The 18,868-nt window shown below is 38.9% G+C and overlaps 1 protein-coding gene across 1 annotated transcript; it reads left to right on the top strand.

Annotated features, from left to right (window-relative positions):
* Positions 1-3,660: 3,660 nt before the first annotated feature.
* Positions 3,661-18,469, top strand: kcnk18 (potassium channel, subfamily K, member 18). Its single transcript, XM_020626456.3, has 3 exons — positions 3,661-4,075; positions 4,303-4,449; positions 12,174-18,469. The coding sequence occupies exons 1-3, from the start codon at positions 3,835-3,837 to the stop codon at positions 13,007-13,009; spliced, it is 1,224 nt and encodes a 407-aa protein (XP_020482112.1). The 5' UTR covers positions 3,661-3,834; the 3' UTR covers positions 13,010-18,469.
* Positions 18,470-18,868: the final 399 nt, after the last annotated feature.

The following is an 18,868-nucleotide window of genomic DNA, read 5'->3' as shown; positions in this document are numbered from 1 at the left end:
GCAACGCTCTCGAGGGACAGTACGGCACTAGGATCTTGAATTCTATTCTAGACTGTATAGGGAGCCAGTGCAGAGAAGCCAAGACAGGAGTGATGTGGTCCCATTTCCTGGTTCTGGTCAGTACACGAGCTGCAGCGTTCTGGACCAGTTGAAGAGTCTTTAGAGATTTGCCAGAGCACCCTGACAAAAGAGAATTACAATAATCCAGTCTGGAGGTAACAAATGCATGAACTAGTTTTTCTGCATCATTTTGCGACAGGATATTCCTGATCTTGGATATATTACGGAGGTGAAAATAGGCTGTTCTTCTTTACCAAAGGTCTACAAGCACACAGAAATAAACACTTTTAAACAATTGACAGATTGATGGTTTTTGTCTATGTAATTATTTAATTGGCATGGCAAACGCAAGTAGTTCTGTAATTATAGCACAGAACTAGACTGTTGTCAGGCAACATGCTGCCACTTTGTGTATATCTTCATGTTATTGAAGACCAGCTGCTTCGTGTTATGTACATTTATACGTTTCCACTTATTGTGCAACCACTGAAGTCACTCGGTTGACGCCTCATTTTGTGGCATGTGGGATTTTAAGCTTGATCAATATAAAAACCATAATATATAATCTAAATTGTATTACCATTAAGTGGAGTATCAAAAGTATGAGTGTTGTGCTTTAAAGCCCTGCTTAAGGATTAACTTGGTTAAAACGAACTGTTGTTTGAGTGCTAATACATCAGATATGAGGCTAACAATAAGGGTAAGTAGAACTACCAATGAAAAGCAGTGCATGTCATTCGGTCATTACAGCTCCTTCTGCCCAGTAACAGCCTTTTGTCCCTGCTCCAAATGTTACAGATTAACTTGCTGTATGGAGGTTTAAGTGCTCCAAGCGGGTGGCCTGGGTCTGAATCAGACCTGTGGTTACTTTCTCGCATGTCATTCCTCTCTCTCTCTCTCGATTTCTGGTTCTATATCCACTGTGCTATCTCTAAATAAAGGAATGAAAAGCCATCCTTAAGTATTGGAAGAAAATAAAATATATCTGTACATACAGGTTCATGTCCTCCTCCCCTTTCTGACATTTTTTCTTTGCAGCTATTCCTTAAAAGCTAAAAGTAGCAGCATGCCAAAAATAAGCCCTTGTCTTTTTAATAGCATTAAGGTATTTACAGATTGATCCCAGTTGTTCTCTGACTCTGACCCACAGTTAGCCCTGACGTGGTTCATTAAATATAGATATTCTGAGGCATGTGTTTCCCCTGGTGCTTGATAGAATGCTAGACACTTTGTTCAAAGATAATTAATGCGATAATTGCTTTTCCAATAAGTGCAGCTTCACAAAATGTGATTCAAACTGATTTAAGACCATCCCAGTGGTACAAAATACTTTCTCAGATACTAAACCTGCAAGTTCAGAGTCACTGATGGTTATGGCGATGGGGGGGCTGTGTTTTTCCTGAAGTCCGCAACCATCTCCACTGTCTTCAGAGCATAAAGCTCTAGATTGTTCACCGCACAAGGCCACCAGATGGTCAGCCTCCCACCTGTTGGCAGACTCATCCCCACCAGAGATGAGTCCAATGAGGGTGGGGTAATCTGCAAACTTTGACAGGCTGGTGACTGGAGGTGCAGCTGTCACTCCCCACTCTGTTTTTTCACTTATTTACGACTATTCATTATCCTGTTTCTTAATAAAATAAAGAAACAAAAAAGGCCAGAAAAGAAATCTAACAAAATAAAAGAAATAGCATGAATTTCACTGATCACTAATATTGTACTGAGCCTATTTTAACAAAATAATTTAAGATAAAGATAATCCTCCTAATGATCCCTAAATAGTTTATTTGTGCACACACTGATCTTGCGACTGTAATCATGGTCAGGAAAACTAATGTTACTCGGATTAAAATCCTTTACTCTTTATGGGAGCAATTTATAGATTTCATTAAAAATGACAATACATTTGAACTGTTTTCTGTTTCTATGTTCACACTGCTCACTCCTGTTGTCTGTCCACATTGGATGAGAGCAGTAAAATGTCCTCACGACCCGCCTAATCATTGCTTTGCACTGCAATGTAAGATTGTATTTTTTTTCTTCCACTGATTACACGCACTATCAAACCCCTGCAGATGATACAAAATGCAGCAGCACGACTGGTCTTCAACCTTCCTGAAAGAGCACATGTCACTCCGCTGTTCATCTCCTTACACTGGCTCCCAGTTACTGCTCGCATCAAATTTAAAACTCTGCTGCTCGCTTACAAAACAGCGACAAAAACGTCTCCTCCTCACTTTAACACTTTCATCCAGGTTTACACTCCCTCCTGCCCACTACGCTCTGCCAATGAAAGGCATTTGATCCAACCTTCACAACAGGGTCCTAAGACGCTAACTAGACTCTTCTCCTCTGTTGCCCCCCGGTGGTGGAATGAACTACCAAACTCCATTCGATCTGCGGAGTCCCTCTGCACCTTTAAGAAAAAGCTAAAAACCCAGCTCTTTAATGAATACCTACTAACTTAATGATGATGGTCTCGATATTAATGATGATGATGATGGTTGTGACGATTGTTTTTGTTTGATAACGGCGTCTCTAAGATGGTTTCTATAGTGATTAGAGCTCTCAAGAACTGCCATCAATGTTGTGCTTTGCCTCTGTGCAATGCCTGTCAGCACCTGTGTGTCCAATCGGACTCAAAGCTGATCGGTTGCAATTACTGACCTTGCTTGTGTTGTACTTACTCTCTGATGTACGTCGCTTTGGATAAAAGCGTCTGCTAAGTGAATTGTAGAATTGATGAAATGTGCTGGGGGATTTCAGACACAACTAATGACAGTTAACCCCATTTGAACTTTCATGATCTGTTGGTCTGATTACCTCAACATCGTTAACAAACACAGGGAGGGAAATATAGTTCAACTTTGGCGAAAGATTGTTGGCATTGACTTGAATGACGTTGGGCATGTTTTTCAGGTAGCTAGGAGCCACTCAGAAGGCAATAGCCATCATAAAAGACCCTCACCACCCTCTTTACAGAGTTTAAACTTCTGCCAACAGGTAGGAGATTCACTTACAGGAGGGTGAAATCGAGTAGATATCGGAGGTAATTCTGAAGGATTTTTCCAATGCAAAATCCAATCCAATGCTTTGATTTGGTACAATGTGACATAATGTAAGAGTGCATAGGTTGACATGATGAGCTGACCGTCTTATATCAATAAGACGGTCAGCTCATCATGTCTGATTTTCTATTTTAATAAAAGTGAGATATCCAGCCCCTGTTTCCACTAGGGGGATCATTGTGCTGATTTTACAGCTATCACTTTCAGATTGAGTTATTCAGTGGAAAAAGACAAAGGACTTTGATCACACTATGAGATAGATTTATGTTCAAATAAAAGCCGCTTACAAAAAAATGTGTGAAATTTGACAAGTACCGATTGACTGAGATATTTAAATACTTTATTCCCACTGTTAATTTTCCATAGTTTTAGCAGAGAATCTACTGTATAAGACTTCTTGGATAAAACGTTTCACATTATCTGATGATAGACTTCCGCATGCGGTGTAAATGTTTGTGAGGCTGATGTATACTCTGCCAGGTTCTCCTGGGACTCTGGGCAGGCAGAAAGAGGAGTAATATTCTACAAGTCAATAACGGATCTATCGGGGGACCTCGTGGCAGCGCTTATAACGCGTGAGTGGATGATGTGGTGTGTTTACTGTCTCAGGAGCCTCGGTGCTCATTCCAGGAGCATTGAGCGGGGCAGACGGACGCACAGTCGCTCTGTAGAGTGACTGAATGAGCTACTGTGGAAGAAACAGAAGATGCAAAAGAAGATGTCAGTGGCATTGAAGAGGGGAATAAGCGCCAAAGCCGAGTCTAGAAAATGCGAAGCGCGTTTTTGGAGGCTTTTTCCTCACCTTGTGCTGTGTCTGTCCCTGGTCGGGTACGCAGCGCTCGGTGCGCTTATGTTTAAGCACATTGAAGGAGGGGTCGAGTCCACTCAAAAGCTCGAGTTCCATAAGTTTCTGGGGAATATTGTCGACACGGTCCAAAACCTCACAGGTAAGTGACCAGAAATATCTGTGATGCAATCTAATATGCCTAACTCAATCTTAAATATGAGCGCATTTTTGGACTCACATGTTCAACGAGTTTTATTTAAATATAATTTTTGTAGATTTTGTTTCCATTGTAATGCTGGTGATCTTATTTGGACCCATGCGTATGTACTTGACTATAATCATGTTTACTCATCTATTCTACAGTAAATCCCTTTTTTTCCCCCATAGAAAACGTCTCCTACACACATGAGGCTATAATAATGGAAGTGGAGGGTAAAATGCGAGGTGAGTTTAAGTCCACTTGGCTCCAGAGCCCGGAGAGATGGAATTTTTCTCGATCCCTGTTCTTCTGCTGCACAGTGTTCACAACAGTGGGTAGGTGAATGAATTAATGCATAGGGTGACTATGGGTAAAGTGGGACACTTTCTGAAATTTTGCCTTCTGTGTCGATTTTTAATTATGATGTATTTGTCAAATCCCCTCATATTATACTATTCTAAATAGCGCAAGAGCTCTTCTATACTATAGAGAAGAAAGAATAGAGAAATATTAAACACTGGACAGATGGCTCTTACTCAGACAAATATTGACCCTAAACAAAAATTTCCCTGGGACTATTGGCAAAGTGGGACACCTACAATTGGTAAACTGGGACAAAAACACATACAGTTTTTTCAATTAAAAACACAATAATGATATCAATAACAACAATTATCACTTTTAAAATAATTTGATATTAAAATTTAAATAAGGAACCTTCATAAAAATCTCATAGATCATTAATTACACTTGCTATATTTAATTGCAAACACAGGCATCAGCCCCCTCCTATAGGTGAACATAAATATCTGGTATAGAGTCAAAGGAAGCAATGTAGAAAAGTGAGAAAACATGTAGACCAAGCCGATCCAAGTGAACAACTAATTCAACGTTAAGTTTGATAGGACACACCAGCGGAAAAGCTTGAGTCAAAATTACTTTTACTTTGTTTGATGGCCTAAGTCACTTATCGAAACAACCATGGCATTTTGTTTTATTGTTTTATTTATCTCCTTTCTCTTCTGCCTCCTTTCCCATCTCATTTCTACCATTGAATTCTAAAATATTATTATCATAGTTAGCATTAGTATGTCACCCTGAAGTTGGTAAATTGACAATATTAACTATAGCCTAGCTATTTATTTTTATATCTGTATGCTACTTTTTCATGTTAGCAATTAGCATTAAAGTAAATACAAATTTATGTAAATCCTTGGTTAAACACCTAGCTAGCTAGCTAATTTTATGAGGATATGTTAAAAAGGAACTACATTTCCCAATTAAAATGACTTGAATGGCTGTCCCACTTTGCCAATAGCGTATTAGTAAACTGGAACAGTGTCAAAATTGCCCAAAAAAATAAAAATAAAATAAATTACATTTTGTGTTATTTTGATTTATCATTATATTCCATGGAAGTATTTACATGTAAAGATAAACATGATTAATCTTAACTGTCCCACTTTACCCACTATACCCATATTCAACCTATTTTTATTTTGGTCATTCATTGAATAATAAGAGTCAACAATCTGTGTGAATATTCCACTTAAAGTAAACAAAATAATACTCCATTTTACATGTTTAGACTGGTCAATGTCACACAATAAAAAACTAAATCATTCATTGACAAAAACAGCAATAGGCTGAGGCTCAATGCTTCCTATACAATCTCCACATTCTCAACTCATCCCTAAAGCTGTTCCATAGTTTGACTCCCAAAACTGAAACACGTTATTTATACATTGGTTCTCGCTTTACATATATATGACCCTCTTAAATTATTATGTCCTTCTCTTAATGTAAAAATTATGTTGGGAAGTTAACAACTTTCATAGCAAATGCAACTGGATGGTCATATCCTATCATACCATACCATATCATATCCTTTCATATCACATGATATCATATTATATATCTTGTAGGTCAAGGCATCCCATAAGTAAATACCTTCTTTGGCACTGGTCCCATTTTTAAAATGTCTAAAGAAAATATATATTTTTTACTATTATTATTTGATTTCTGTAAATCTCAATGTGTGGACTGCTTTCCATTTCATTGTGAAGTTGTATTGCTTAAAAAGAAAGCTACAGAAAGTATTTCAGAGAAACCATAATTCTGTGTGTATTCAGGAGATCCCCTGGAGAAAGTAGCATACCTTGTGTTAAAATATCTTGATCTGGGCGGATGTGGCTCAGTGGTATAGTGTCGTCTCTCAACCAAAAAGTTGGGGATTCCATCCCCAGCTCCTGCAGCTACATGCCAGATATGTCCTTGGGCAAGACTGGAAGTATGAATGGGATTAGTTACATATCAGCCTCTGCCATCAGTGTGTGAATGGGTAGGTGTGACCTGCATTGTTAAAAATGTTTTTATAATTTTGAGTATTTAGAAGACTAGAAAAGCGCCATACAAGCTCAAGTTCACTTAGCATCCACCTGGTTACCTTGTGTCCATTTGTTTTGGATCTCAATGTGTGGACTGCTTTCCATTTCATTGTGAAGTTGTATTGCTTAAAAAGAAAGCTACAGAAAGTATTTCAGAGAAACCATAATTCTGTGTGTATTCAGGAGATCCCCTGGAGAAAGTAGCGTACCTTGTGTTAAAATATCTTGATCTGGGCGGATGTGGCTCAGTGGTATAGTGTCGTCTCTCAACCAAAAAGTTGGGGATTCCATCCCCAGCTCCTGCAGCCACATGCCAGATATGTCCTTGGGCAAGACTGGAAGTATGAATGGGATTAGTTACATATCAGCCTCTGCCATCAGTGTGTGACTGGGTAGGTGTGACCTGCATTGTTAAAAATGTTTTTATAATTTTGAGTATTTAGAAGACTAGAAAAGCGCCATACAAGCTCAAGTTCACTTAGCATCCACCTGGTTACCTTGTGTCCATTTGTTTTGGAACTTGTGAAAGGGACCAAATAGTTCTCAAATACTAATTAACACAGTGTTTGCAGAGCACTTATTGATGAGGGCATTTGCTGTTGATTGATCAACTTATTATGACATAAGTGAATCTTAAACTTTTCTCATAATATTAATTTGATTCGATACCAATTTTTTATTTATTGCTGTGTTTTTTTTTTACGAGCTATGGTATTTGATTATTTAATTTACTGCTAGAAGTCCCTTCTGTTGAAATGTTACTGAAACATGTTTTAGAAACAGTACACGCCTGCTCAGGGTTTGTCTAACAGAGGTCTTCTCTGCCCCAATAAAAAACCTCTCCTCTGAACCAGCAGTTAGGTATACTAGCTTGCCAACATTAAGTTGATGGGCAACAACTCCAGAACGGAGATGGATTTCAACCATTTAAGATGTATAGCAATCACAAATGCTGACACAGCAGCTTTTCACCACCATATCCGTCTTAACTCGTACTGGACACCTCAGGCTTTTATTTAAAAGATCAGCAGAGGCTGAGTATGTCGATTTGGAAAGCCTTTTATCTCATCTGATGGGAAATGTGAACAGATGTTCAGACAATCATCCTGGTAAGAGTGTATTTATTTCTCCAGAACACATTACAGAGTTAATTATTACTAGCTTCAGTACTTTTTTAGATGTCCTCAATTTCTTTTCCACTAGTTTGGTCTGTGGTTTGGCTATAGGGACTATCACAAGTCATAAGGATGTATTTTATTGGGATATGACAGAAAACGTAGTATATTAATTAGATTTAGCAGTACTATGTTGGGTACAATGATGGTGGCACTATACAACAGTTCATTTTGCATTCATCTATAAAAACCCTTCAAAATTAAATCACAATGCAGACAGCAGATGTTCGGCTACTTTGTTCTGGACCTGGAACATAATGTTTACTGTGTGCAGTAGAGTCACATAACTGCATTTCTTGTTGAAAAGCAAATTAAGAAGCTGATCTAAAAAAAGATGAGGGGCTTCCCTTTCCCTGTGTTGTTGGTGTGTCTCATTATCCAATGGCAGCTGTTGTTGGATGGTTGGAATATCTGAATGATGACAGGCTTATGGCTGTGGGCAAATTATCTTTTATTAGTTTGTCAAAAGACATGCGTTTTAATATCAGTGCAATTGTTTAGTCTAGTCAACCAGCTTTCCAGGAGCTGATCTAGGAATGTGTACAAAATTTGCCTGTGAAGACAATAATCCAGCATGGATGCATCTTAACTGGCTTTAGAAGTTTTAACCTGGACACGTGTGACCCACTCCCAGTCTCAAACCTGATGAACCTGACTGCATGCATTGTATGAATTGATAAGGGCTTGACATAGTATAAAAAGATTTGTAAAACAGTATCATTGTTTCATAACATTAAAAAAATTAACACTGTTTTAGGTGTAACCTAAATGATGAGGGCTGAAGCTCATTGACATCCATTGTTGAGATGAGGCATGTGAATGAAGACAGTGAGACGATGCCTCCACTTTTAGTTTTTTTTTTTTATTGTAACAGGTTTCACCTTCATTTTTCAAGCGGTTTTTCTGTACAAAAGAAATAAGGTAAATGACAATTAATTGTTTGCCTTGTTAACAAATGAAATCTGAGCATACAAGTATCCTTAAAGATATGATGGTGCATCAATTAAACAGTAAATCAATTTATGCTTAACAAACAAATATCATCAAACTTAAACAATAACTCACTTTTGGATGCACTCAGCAAAGAAATAGGGAAACAGGTCTTGTCAGAGTGAGAGCAAACAGAGCAATGAGCTCTCCTCATGAGAGACCTTCTTCTGTTGGGTTTTATGGCAGTTGGCCAATCCTTCCCTAAGTGTTATATCCAGCTCTTCCCCAGTAATACCCACAATGTCTAAAAACCTATTTGTAGCACCCAACACCATTTCACTTCTCTCAGTCTTTACCTGTATGTCTGCTGCGCAATCAATCACCATGGAGATGAAAGCCACACATGTATTTTCTTCAGTATTTCACCCCTCCCATTGTTGCTGCACAGTGACCTGCTCTTCTTTTTTCCCCCATTATTTTCACAGCCTTTGTATACGTCAGTCTGTGCTTAGCTGGGATTTTGTTCAGTTTCACTTCGTTAATCCTTTTGGGGAACTGTGTTGACCTGAAATGGTTTCCCTTGCAGTAAAGGCATGACACGTTTTATTTTCCAATGATACAGTCAGCATAACATTCCTTATCTTCACATTTTGCACACTTCCTGGTTCTTCTGCAAACTGCAGCAAAACATACGTCTGTATTCCTGGCAGCGTTAACACCGCAGAGGGGCTCTCTCATACGGCCTTGCTCTGTGGACAACATTGTCCATAAACACACTCTAGGGTATTTCTCCCTCAAAAGGACAAACACACAGATATCATATCAAGAAAAGAGTCAGCATCACTACTCCTTCTTTCCTTCCTCCTTTTCCAAGTGGAAAACACAGAAGTCACTGAACTATATTTCAGCTATTAAATTTTCAGGGCCTTTTTGCAGTTTTGAGGACCACTCAATTATTACCATTCCTCCCCTTGTTATCCACACAGTCCTCCGAGCTTTTCTCCAACAAACTTTCCAAACTCATGAGAATACTTAAAGAGTCCGTCCGTTTGTGTGACTGCAATCATTCTAACCACAAAGCCATACAGGGTCCTCATTGTTTGACTTCCTTCGCTAGACAAACTATTCTTTTTCCATTCTTTTTATTTCTATACCCTATTGATTTTTCGTTGAATTTCACACTCTGGCTCCGATTCTCGCTCTGACTCCATTGGACTCTGGTGTGCGTAGCAGGCCCACTCCTTATGAGAGACCTGATTTGGGTGAGTGGATTCACCTGTGGCTGATTGCTGCAGCCAGCGCAGGTGTTTCTGTTGCTCCACCTTGAGCTTAGGGATTGAAGGCAGACATGAGGAATCTCAACAACCACCATTCAAAATCAGTACAGAAAGTAACACCTCCTGTATGTGTTTGTCTTGTGACAAAACACTGTTAAATCAAAGCAGATTATGAAAAAGTCAGGAACACAGAGGATGCTCATCATATATTTCACTTAAAATAGAAATGACTAACATGCATTGAATAACCAGATGAGCCAGTTGCCAGATCTCGTCACTTGCAGATCAACTATTTTATTTTGTTCTTGAAATCCCTGTCCATGCTTTTCTTCATTCTCAGGGTAGGAAGCCCAAATCTTATCATGTATTACTTTTAAGGTCAAGGCTTGTAAAAATCACAAATCTCAGCAATTGTTTACTTCCTAAGCTTCCCAATTAATAAGAAAGCCACACAATAGATGCCATAAATATGGAGAGACATCTGGCCATATTTTGAGTCAAACATATTCAATATTCAATCCATCTTCTCCATGTAAATTTAAGATACTGAAAGAAAATGAGAAGCACCAACTATTTTACAAAAGTTTTGACAAATCTCACAGTTTACATGTCCTTAAGTGTGGAGATTTGGCCTGTTACAAATACAAACCACTGTCTGTCTTTGACCTGCTACTTGTTATATATGAGTGTCTTTGAGCTGTCAGATCATGTAACAGTAGTGTTAAGAAGAAGGGTGTTTTAATACATGAAAGTTATTTTTACCTTAGACAGGAGTCACCTGATAGTTACTTATAAATGTTGCTATATTATACTTGGACATTACAACACTTGTTAATTGATGTTATGTTAACTGTAATGTTAATGTTAACTGATCAATCTGTAATTTATTTTCCCCTACGATTAAAAGATTTGTTCGTTGTACTTTCTTAATTTCCTGAAATGATCTGATATGTAAGATCAAGTCTGTTACTTTCAGACACATACAGATAAGTGGTTAAAGGAAGCCAGCTAATGGCTAATGGCTTCGCAGCAACAGGAAGCCCACAACTCAGTGTAGAGGGCACTCTCGGAGGAGAATGCTTTTTACACAACCACAAAAAGCTTATTAGGAGTTGTTAGAGGTCCAGGGCACATTGTCTTCTGTTTTGTCATGTTAATTTGAAACTGCACTTATCTCTAAACAACCAACTTATTGAGGTTGCCAGGCATATACTGTAGATCCAATCTGACTTACATTGTATCACTGCTTTCATCAGAATCAGAATTACTTTATTAATCTTTGTGTCTTTATGTGTGTTTACATACACACAATTATAAATATGTATATTGTGTGTGTGTGTGTGTTCATATCATAAAGAATGTAGTGACACTACTTTATCTTGAAAGGCCACTGTATGTATATATATTAAAGAGCCCATATTACGCCCTTTTTGGGGTTCGTATATTTAATCTATGTTCCTACTTTTGTACGTTCACAATAGATAAAGTCCGAAAAAAGTGTCTGTTTTCATGTACTGCTCCTCCTTGCTCCCTCTACGCTCTGAGTCCGTCAGCTACACTCTGTTGAGCCCACACTGTTAGACCCCACGTGGGCCAAGTCTGCTCTGATTGGTCTGCCGAGCCGCTCTGTGGTTATTGGTCAGTTGCTCAGCATGCTTCTCAGAGCTGCAGGGCTTGCCACAACGAGCCAATGGGTTTAGATCAGTGATCTCACACTGACAATGACGTCGGACTGACAAATTTTTATCGAGGGGGGCTAAAACTGAGCGTTACATGCAGCTAATGCTACAGCTAACAGGAGGACGTAGGAGAAGCCGCGTTTCCACAGACTTTGAATTTTTGGACATAGATGTGCCTAAACATGCACAGGACACCTGGAAAACACACTAAAGGGCATATAAAACCAGAAAAAGCATAATATGGGACTCAGGTAGGAACTCAGCAGCTTTGTGCCGGACTACACCTGGCTAAAAACAAACACAGCCCTGGGTGCTAACAAGGGTGCAAGTTAATTTGCTATTCAAACAACATGAGCGCTGGGCATAAAAATGGCAAGTGTGTCAAGTTGAAAACAGGAAAGACAGCTGAGCTGCTAGCCCTTAAGTATGGATCCACTTTGCACATGATGAATGAAAGCCTGGCTCAGAGTACTAGGGTTCAATATTCTCCAGGTTATTAATTTAATAATAAATCACTTGATTTGAGTAAAACCTTCTTAAAGCAATAATATTTGAATCTTACAGTTGCCATAGCTTCAAAGTACTAAAGTGTTCATTTTCTGTTCTTACAGGCTATGGCGAGATCTATCCAGTTACCCTTACCGGTAAGGTGGTATGTGTCTTGTACGCCATGGTGGGCATTCCTCTCATGCTTCTGGTCATCCTTGATGTGGGAGACTTCCTTGCAATGCTGATGACAAGAGCCTACATCCACATTCACAACTTCTTCAAAAACCTCCGCTCCCGCACCTGGTCCCCATGGAAGGCTCGGAAGAAGGCTGAGGATTCGAGGTGCCGGACCCTGGAAGATGGTACCTTTGTATTTAGCCATGATATCGTGGTCCGCCAACCTCTTGACATCCGGCAGGTGCTGCACAGCCAAGCGGACTTACGTCAGAAATCTATTCATCTCCAAAACAACAAAGAGATATTCGAGAAGATTCTTGCCAGGGAGAATTTAATCAGAAGGGGCCCACTGGTCAGGAGTCTCTCCTGCCCAGAACTAGACCGGCTGCAACTACCACGCAAAAATTACACCATATGGGACTTCACAGGTTTAGGGGATGGGATGGAAACACTGGATGTACCCTTTGTGCTTATCCTGTTTATCGTGTTTGCCTACATTTTGTTGGGTGGTTTGATTCTACCATTGTGGGAAACTTCAATCACGGGCTTCGACCCCTATTACTTTTGCTTCATCACGCTCACTACCATTGGTTTTGGTGACATTATACCCTGTCACCCAAATTACTTCATGGTTACCTCACTCTTCATTATCATCGGCATGGCCATTATGTCCATGGCTTTCAAGCTGTGCCAAACTCGACTTGTAATCTGCTACAACCAGTGCATCAAGTTCATCAGCAGGGGAAATTCGGAAACATTCAACGAAGAAGAGAATGATTAAGTTACCAGGGGAATATAAGCCTTATGTTCAAAAGTCATATAAGCTTACAGTCCTGGTTTTGAAACAGGCTCAAAACAGGAGAATGTTGGATCTAGTCCAGTGCGTTTTTTGCTGGCTGTTCAATTGTAAGCATGTGCAAAATAAAAAATGTGCATTTGTCAAAGCCTTTGCCCAGTTAAGGAGAGTTATATAAAGTAATTCCTATCTTGAAGAACTCTTGAAGTTCTTGAAGAACTTTTAACTCTGCATATCTAGAGTCAGTATCTTGCCATGGAATGACTATTAGCCATACTAGTGTTGCATTTGGCAATATGTCAGGTCTCTGAATTTCTTACTCTCTTTTAGGAAACAAAATAAAATGCCTCCTTAATTTTTACCCTTTCCAGTCGAAAGGCTCCTGAGCAGCACATTTCACAAGGAGTGACCTTTTTGTTTCAGAAGCATAGAGGATGACAACCATGTGATTTTTAAGCTAAACTTTGTTCATAAATTAGAAATAACATCAACATCTGACAAATTGTGTTATATTACTAAGAAGTATAAACAGTATTCATTACCTCCACAGAAAATGTTGGCTGAGACCAGTTGAGCAAAAATCAAATCAAAATTAAGATCAAGAGGTGTTATTCAAAAGTTGTGATGATATGTCATTGAGCTCAAATTCCCACAGTCTGCATGTATCTTGTCTGGGTCCGTTTGTAAAGTTTTTAACATCATGCATGCAGGCTTTGGTCTGTTAAGAACACATTTACTTCAGTCATAAGCAGCTCAGTTGTTGTAACACGTTATATCTTTCACTGCCTGGACGATGTAAATGTTCTCCTTGTTTTCTTTATGCACCTTCATTGTTTATACTATGTATTCAGTTAGTTGTCATTCAGATATATTCATAATCAAATTTGGATTGTATATTTCAATTTACATGAATACAATTTCCTATGTAGCTTTAGAGCGCACTCACACTAAGCCAAGTTGTCCAGCAATTTGCTGAAGCACAATTGTCCCCGCCTCCCCAATTCCCCACTGGCCTGCACTCACACAGCTCTACGGGCCTGAGCACCTCTTGTACATAAAGTCGTAATACAATACATGCATGGCTTCACGTGAAGCGTGCTTAGCACATCAGAGAATAACACAAAGAACATGACTGCTACTCTACTGACTTTTGGCTTATTTTGAGTCATTTTAGTTTGAAAAAGCCATAACACTCCATGATGACTCGATAATGAAGGCTTTCCACGTGGTGTACTCGTGTACCTTGAGTAAGGATCGGAGCACACTAGTCAAACGAACTGGACTTTGGGGGTATAGCATGCTTAGGCACGGTACAGATTGCCTATTGTGTGTGTGCCCTTAGTCAATATTCCAGTTAAAGCTGGGGAATCATTTGTCAAAGAAGCTGAGAAGTTTTATCTTTGTGCCCAGAAACTATATGTTACACAGTGAATGATGCTCCTATTTGTTCCACAACTATTTGATTTTGCACAAATAGGCTTATTTACAGTCAGATATGTCACAACTTCCTTAAAGGCTGTAGTTATTTTCACACTATTACTACAATTACTTCTTTTTTTTGCACTCAAGTTTAGAATTAAGATGTTATATAAGACCGACTGAATGGTCAAGATACTGAAGCAGCCTGTGATTAGGCGGAAGGAAAACTTCCCAACAGATTTAAAGATTGTAAAACATGAATTATGTAGATACAAAACTGAGGTGTTTTTGTTGCATATTATTATGGCCAGGGTAATATATTGTGTTTTACATGAATTGATTTTGTTCTTCAGAAGTAGCAGCAACACCTTGATGGACTTAAACATGGCTCAATTTTTAAGGTTTGGGTCTCAGTGCTAACAGTAAGAAGGCATTTGCATTTAAATCAATACAATTAAGTGCAGCCATAAGATTATACACAAAATAACGAATTAAACCACTCACTACAGCAATATGAACATAAGGGAATAGAGTACATAATGGTTTGAAAGATGTGGCTTTCTCTGATCCCCTTTAAATCATTTCCAGTAAGCACTTCCTTTGTTTTGCTGCTCATTTGTGACACAATAAACTTGTATTCATATTTCGTCACCATTCTGTGTTTTATTTGCTTTGCTGTGTACTTTCTTTTTGCATGAAATAGTTGGAAATTCCCTATAAGTATGAAGCCGTGTTTTTCCTCTGCTTGTATGGCATACCCATGTCCCTACCCCTGCATTAGAGCCTCAGACCTGATGACAGGCACAATATAAACATCCAATTAAGTTCTTTATTCCAGTTCAACACTATGCAATTCTTTTTATTAAAAAAAAAGTTTGTGTTTTTAAAAGGGGCACCTTATTCACTTATGAAGGTAACATGTGTCATGATTTGGTCTTATTTAGTTTTGTATTTCAGTGTTTAGGTTTCCATGTTTTCATTTCTCCTGTCCATCCTAGTGTTGCTTGTTTCCCTTGTGTGTTTTTTGTCTTAATGTTTCATAGTTTAGTCTTAAGTGTTTCCTGTTTTATTTTGTAGTTTTTTTATCCTTGTGTTTCTTTCTTCTAGTGGTTATGTTACATTCTTGAGTTAACTGTGTATCTTTGTGTTTCTTGATTTATGTTGTAGTTCTAGTCTCCAGTGTTTCTTGTCTTGTGTTTACTCCTGCCTCTGTGTGTTTCCCTCCAGTCAATCAATCAATCAATCAATCAATCAATCAATCAATCAATCAATTTTTGTTTGTATAGTGTCAACTCATAACAAGTGTTATCTCGAGACACTTTACAAAATCAGGTAAAATACCTTACTCTTTGTCTTTTAACATTACAAAAGAGCAGGTAAAAAGACCATACTCATTGTTATGTTACAAAAAGCAGGTAAAAAACCTTACTTATTGCTATATTACAAAGACCCGGCCTATCCATCATGAGCACTTTCGCAAAGCAGCAAAAGTTACAGTGGTAAGAAAAAACTGCCTTATTAAAAGGCAGAAATCTTCGGCTGGATCCCCGGCTCATGACGAAACAGCCTTCACAGGCCTAGACTGCGCCGGGCTTGGAAGGGGATAGGGGGAGAGATGGGATAAGATGCAGGAACAGGGATAGGGATAACAAGCCGTCCATCAACAATCCGGTGGGGAGGGGGGTTGTTCTGGCAAGCGGTCCATCAACTATCCGGTGGGGAGGGGGGTTGTTCTGGCAGGCCGTCAACCAACGATCTTGAGGAGCCTAAGAGAGCTCAAGAGCTCCCAGGAAAGTAGGTGGTTAGTGAGATTTACAGATAGATACATGCAGTAATATGATGTACTGTATATGCACAGAGAGAGAGAGAGAGAGAAGCTGAAGGTGCCAGTTCCCCCGGTAGTCTAAGCCTATAGCAGCATAACTAGGAGCTGGTCTACACCAGCACCAGCCCTAACTATAAGATTTATCAAAAAGGAAAGTTTTAAGTCTATTTTTAAAAATACAGACTGTGTCTGCCTCCCGGACCCCGGCTGGAAGACGATTCCAGAGGAGAGGAGCCCGATAACTGAAGGCTTTACCTCCCATAGTACACTTAGAGACTGTAGGTACCACTAGCAGGCCTGAATTCTGGAACTGTAATGTTCTCGAGGGGCAGTACGGCACGAGTAGCTCCTTAAGATAAGATGGTGCCTGGCCATTTAGAGCTTTGTAAGTGAGAAGAAGGATCTTGCATTCTATTCTAGACTGTACAAGGAGCCAGTGCAGAGAAGCCAACACAGGAGTAATGTGGTCCCTTTTCCTAGTTCTGGTCATTACACGAGCTGCAGCGTTCTAGACTAGTTGAAGAGTCTTTAGAGACCCACCATAGCACCCTGACAAAAGAGAATTACAATAATCCAACCTGGAGGTAACAAATGCATGAACTAGTTTTTCTGCATCATTTTGCGACAGGATATTCCTGATCTTGGATATATTACAAAGGTGAAAATAGGCTGCTCTTGAAATTTGCCTGATGTGAGAGCTAAAAGACATATCTTGATCAAATAGAACTCCTAGATTCCTAACAGTGGTGCTAGATGCCAGGCTGATGTCATTAAGGACAGTCACATCACTAGAAAAAGTCTCTCTGAGGTTTTTAGGGCCTAGCACAATAACTTCAGTCTTGTCTGAGTTAAGTAGCAAAAAATTTCTGCTCATCCAGGTCCTAACGTCCTTAAGGCATGGCAAGGAGGTTACCAATTTTGTCTCTGATGTCTAGAATTTTGTTGTTGAAAAAGCTCAGGAAATCATTACTGCTGAGGGCTAAAGGAATACTAGGCTCAATGGAGCTATGACTCTCTGTCAGCCTGGCTACAGTGCTGAAAAGGTATCTAGGATTGCTTTTGTTTTTCTCGATTAGAGAGGAGTAGTAGGCAGCTTGAGCGTGACATAGAGCCTTCATATATTTTCTATGACTATCCTGCCAGAATAAACGAGATTCTAACGTTTTGGTCGAGCACCATATTTTTTCAAAATTTTGCGACGATTGTTTTAGAGTACGGGTTTCTGAGTTGAACCATGGAGCTAGTCTCTGCCGTTTGATAACCTTCTGTTTTAGGGGAGCAATCGAATCAAGAATAACGCTCAGCGAATCCACTGCACTATCAACAAACTGATCTAGCTGAGAAGGACTAAAGAGTTTCCAACTGGGTTAAAACACAGCACTGAATCAAAAGCAGCTGAAATAGCTTCCTTAAATCTAGCTACAGCACTATCAGATAAACTTCTAGAGAGCACATTTTTATTAAGCAGAGATAATTCTGGTAGGACAAAGTAGAAAGTAATAAGGAAATTGTCTGATAGAAGAGGATTTTCTCGGAAAACTGTAAGGTTTTGGATTTCAATGCCATAAGCTAAAACAAGATCCAGGGTGTGGTTAAAACAATGATTAGGTTCGTTTACACCCTAGGTGAAACCAATAGAGTAATAATGACATGAAAGCTGTGCTAAGGCTATCATTATCAACATCCACATGGATATTGAAGTCACCTACAACAATTATTCTATCACTGCTAAGGACTAAATTTGATAAAAATTCTGCAAATTCAGAAAGAAAGTCAGAAAATGGGCCAGGATGGCGGTAAACTACAACAACTAGAACTGGCTGAAAGGTTCTTGAGACTGGATGTGAAAGACTAAGAACAAGGCTTTCAAAAGAAGAAAAATTCAGCTTTGGTCGAGGGTTAACTAGAATACTAGAATTAAAAATAACTGCTACTCCACCACCTCGTCCGGTGTCTTGAAGTATATGAGTACTAAAATGACTGGGAGGAGTGGATTCATTTAAACTAACATATTCATCTCGACACAGCCAGGTTTACAGCCTACTATCCTACTACTTCATCTGATTAATTCAGTAAGGAAGTGGCGTCATTTACGTTACCCGAATCGGTCGCAATCACCCGTTTTTTTTTGTTGTTTTTTTTTAGCTTTATTCAAGAGGAGTAATCTGCATACGGTCAGGTAAAAAAAAAAAAAAACAATATCACAAGTAAAAGACAGATTAAATAACATACAGTACATACAGGAAAGTACAAATGAAAAACAGTAATATACAGAATATAAAATAAACCAATAAAGACGCATTTAAATAGTGAAATCATTATTTAAATAGAGTGAAAAGGTTTTATAATAATGCAGACATTTGTTAATTTTTTTGTTGTTAACTAAAAGTAGCGATTTCAGTCGGGACTTTAAATTAAGATTAAATGAATCAATGCTTGTTTGTTCTGATTCGGAGGCGGACATGAAGTGACGATTTACACTTCATTTCGCACAGCATTGTGGTGGTAAAATACAATTCATTTACTGAAAGCACGCATCCGGTTCATACTGCATGAAACCCGGAAGTTAGTATCCATACTGAAATGTTCAGTATACTGAG

Source organism: Labrus bergylta, chromosome 10 (assembly GCF_963930695.1).
Source record: "Labrus bergylta chromosome 10, fLabBer1.1, whole genome shotgun sequence".
NCBI lineage: Eukaryota > Metazoa > Chordata > Actinopteri > Labriformes > Labridae > Labrus > Labrus bergylta.
This window is presented reverse-complemented; position numbering and strand designations above follow the sequence as displayed.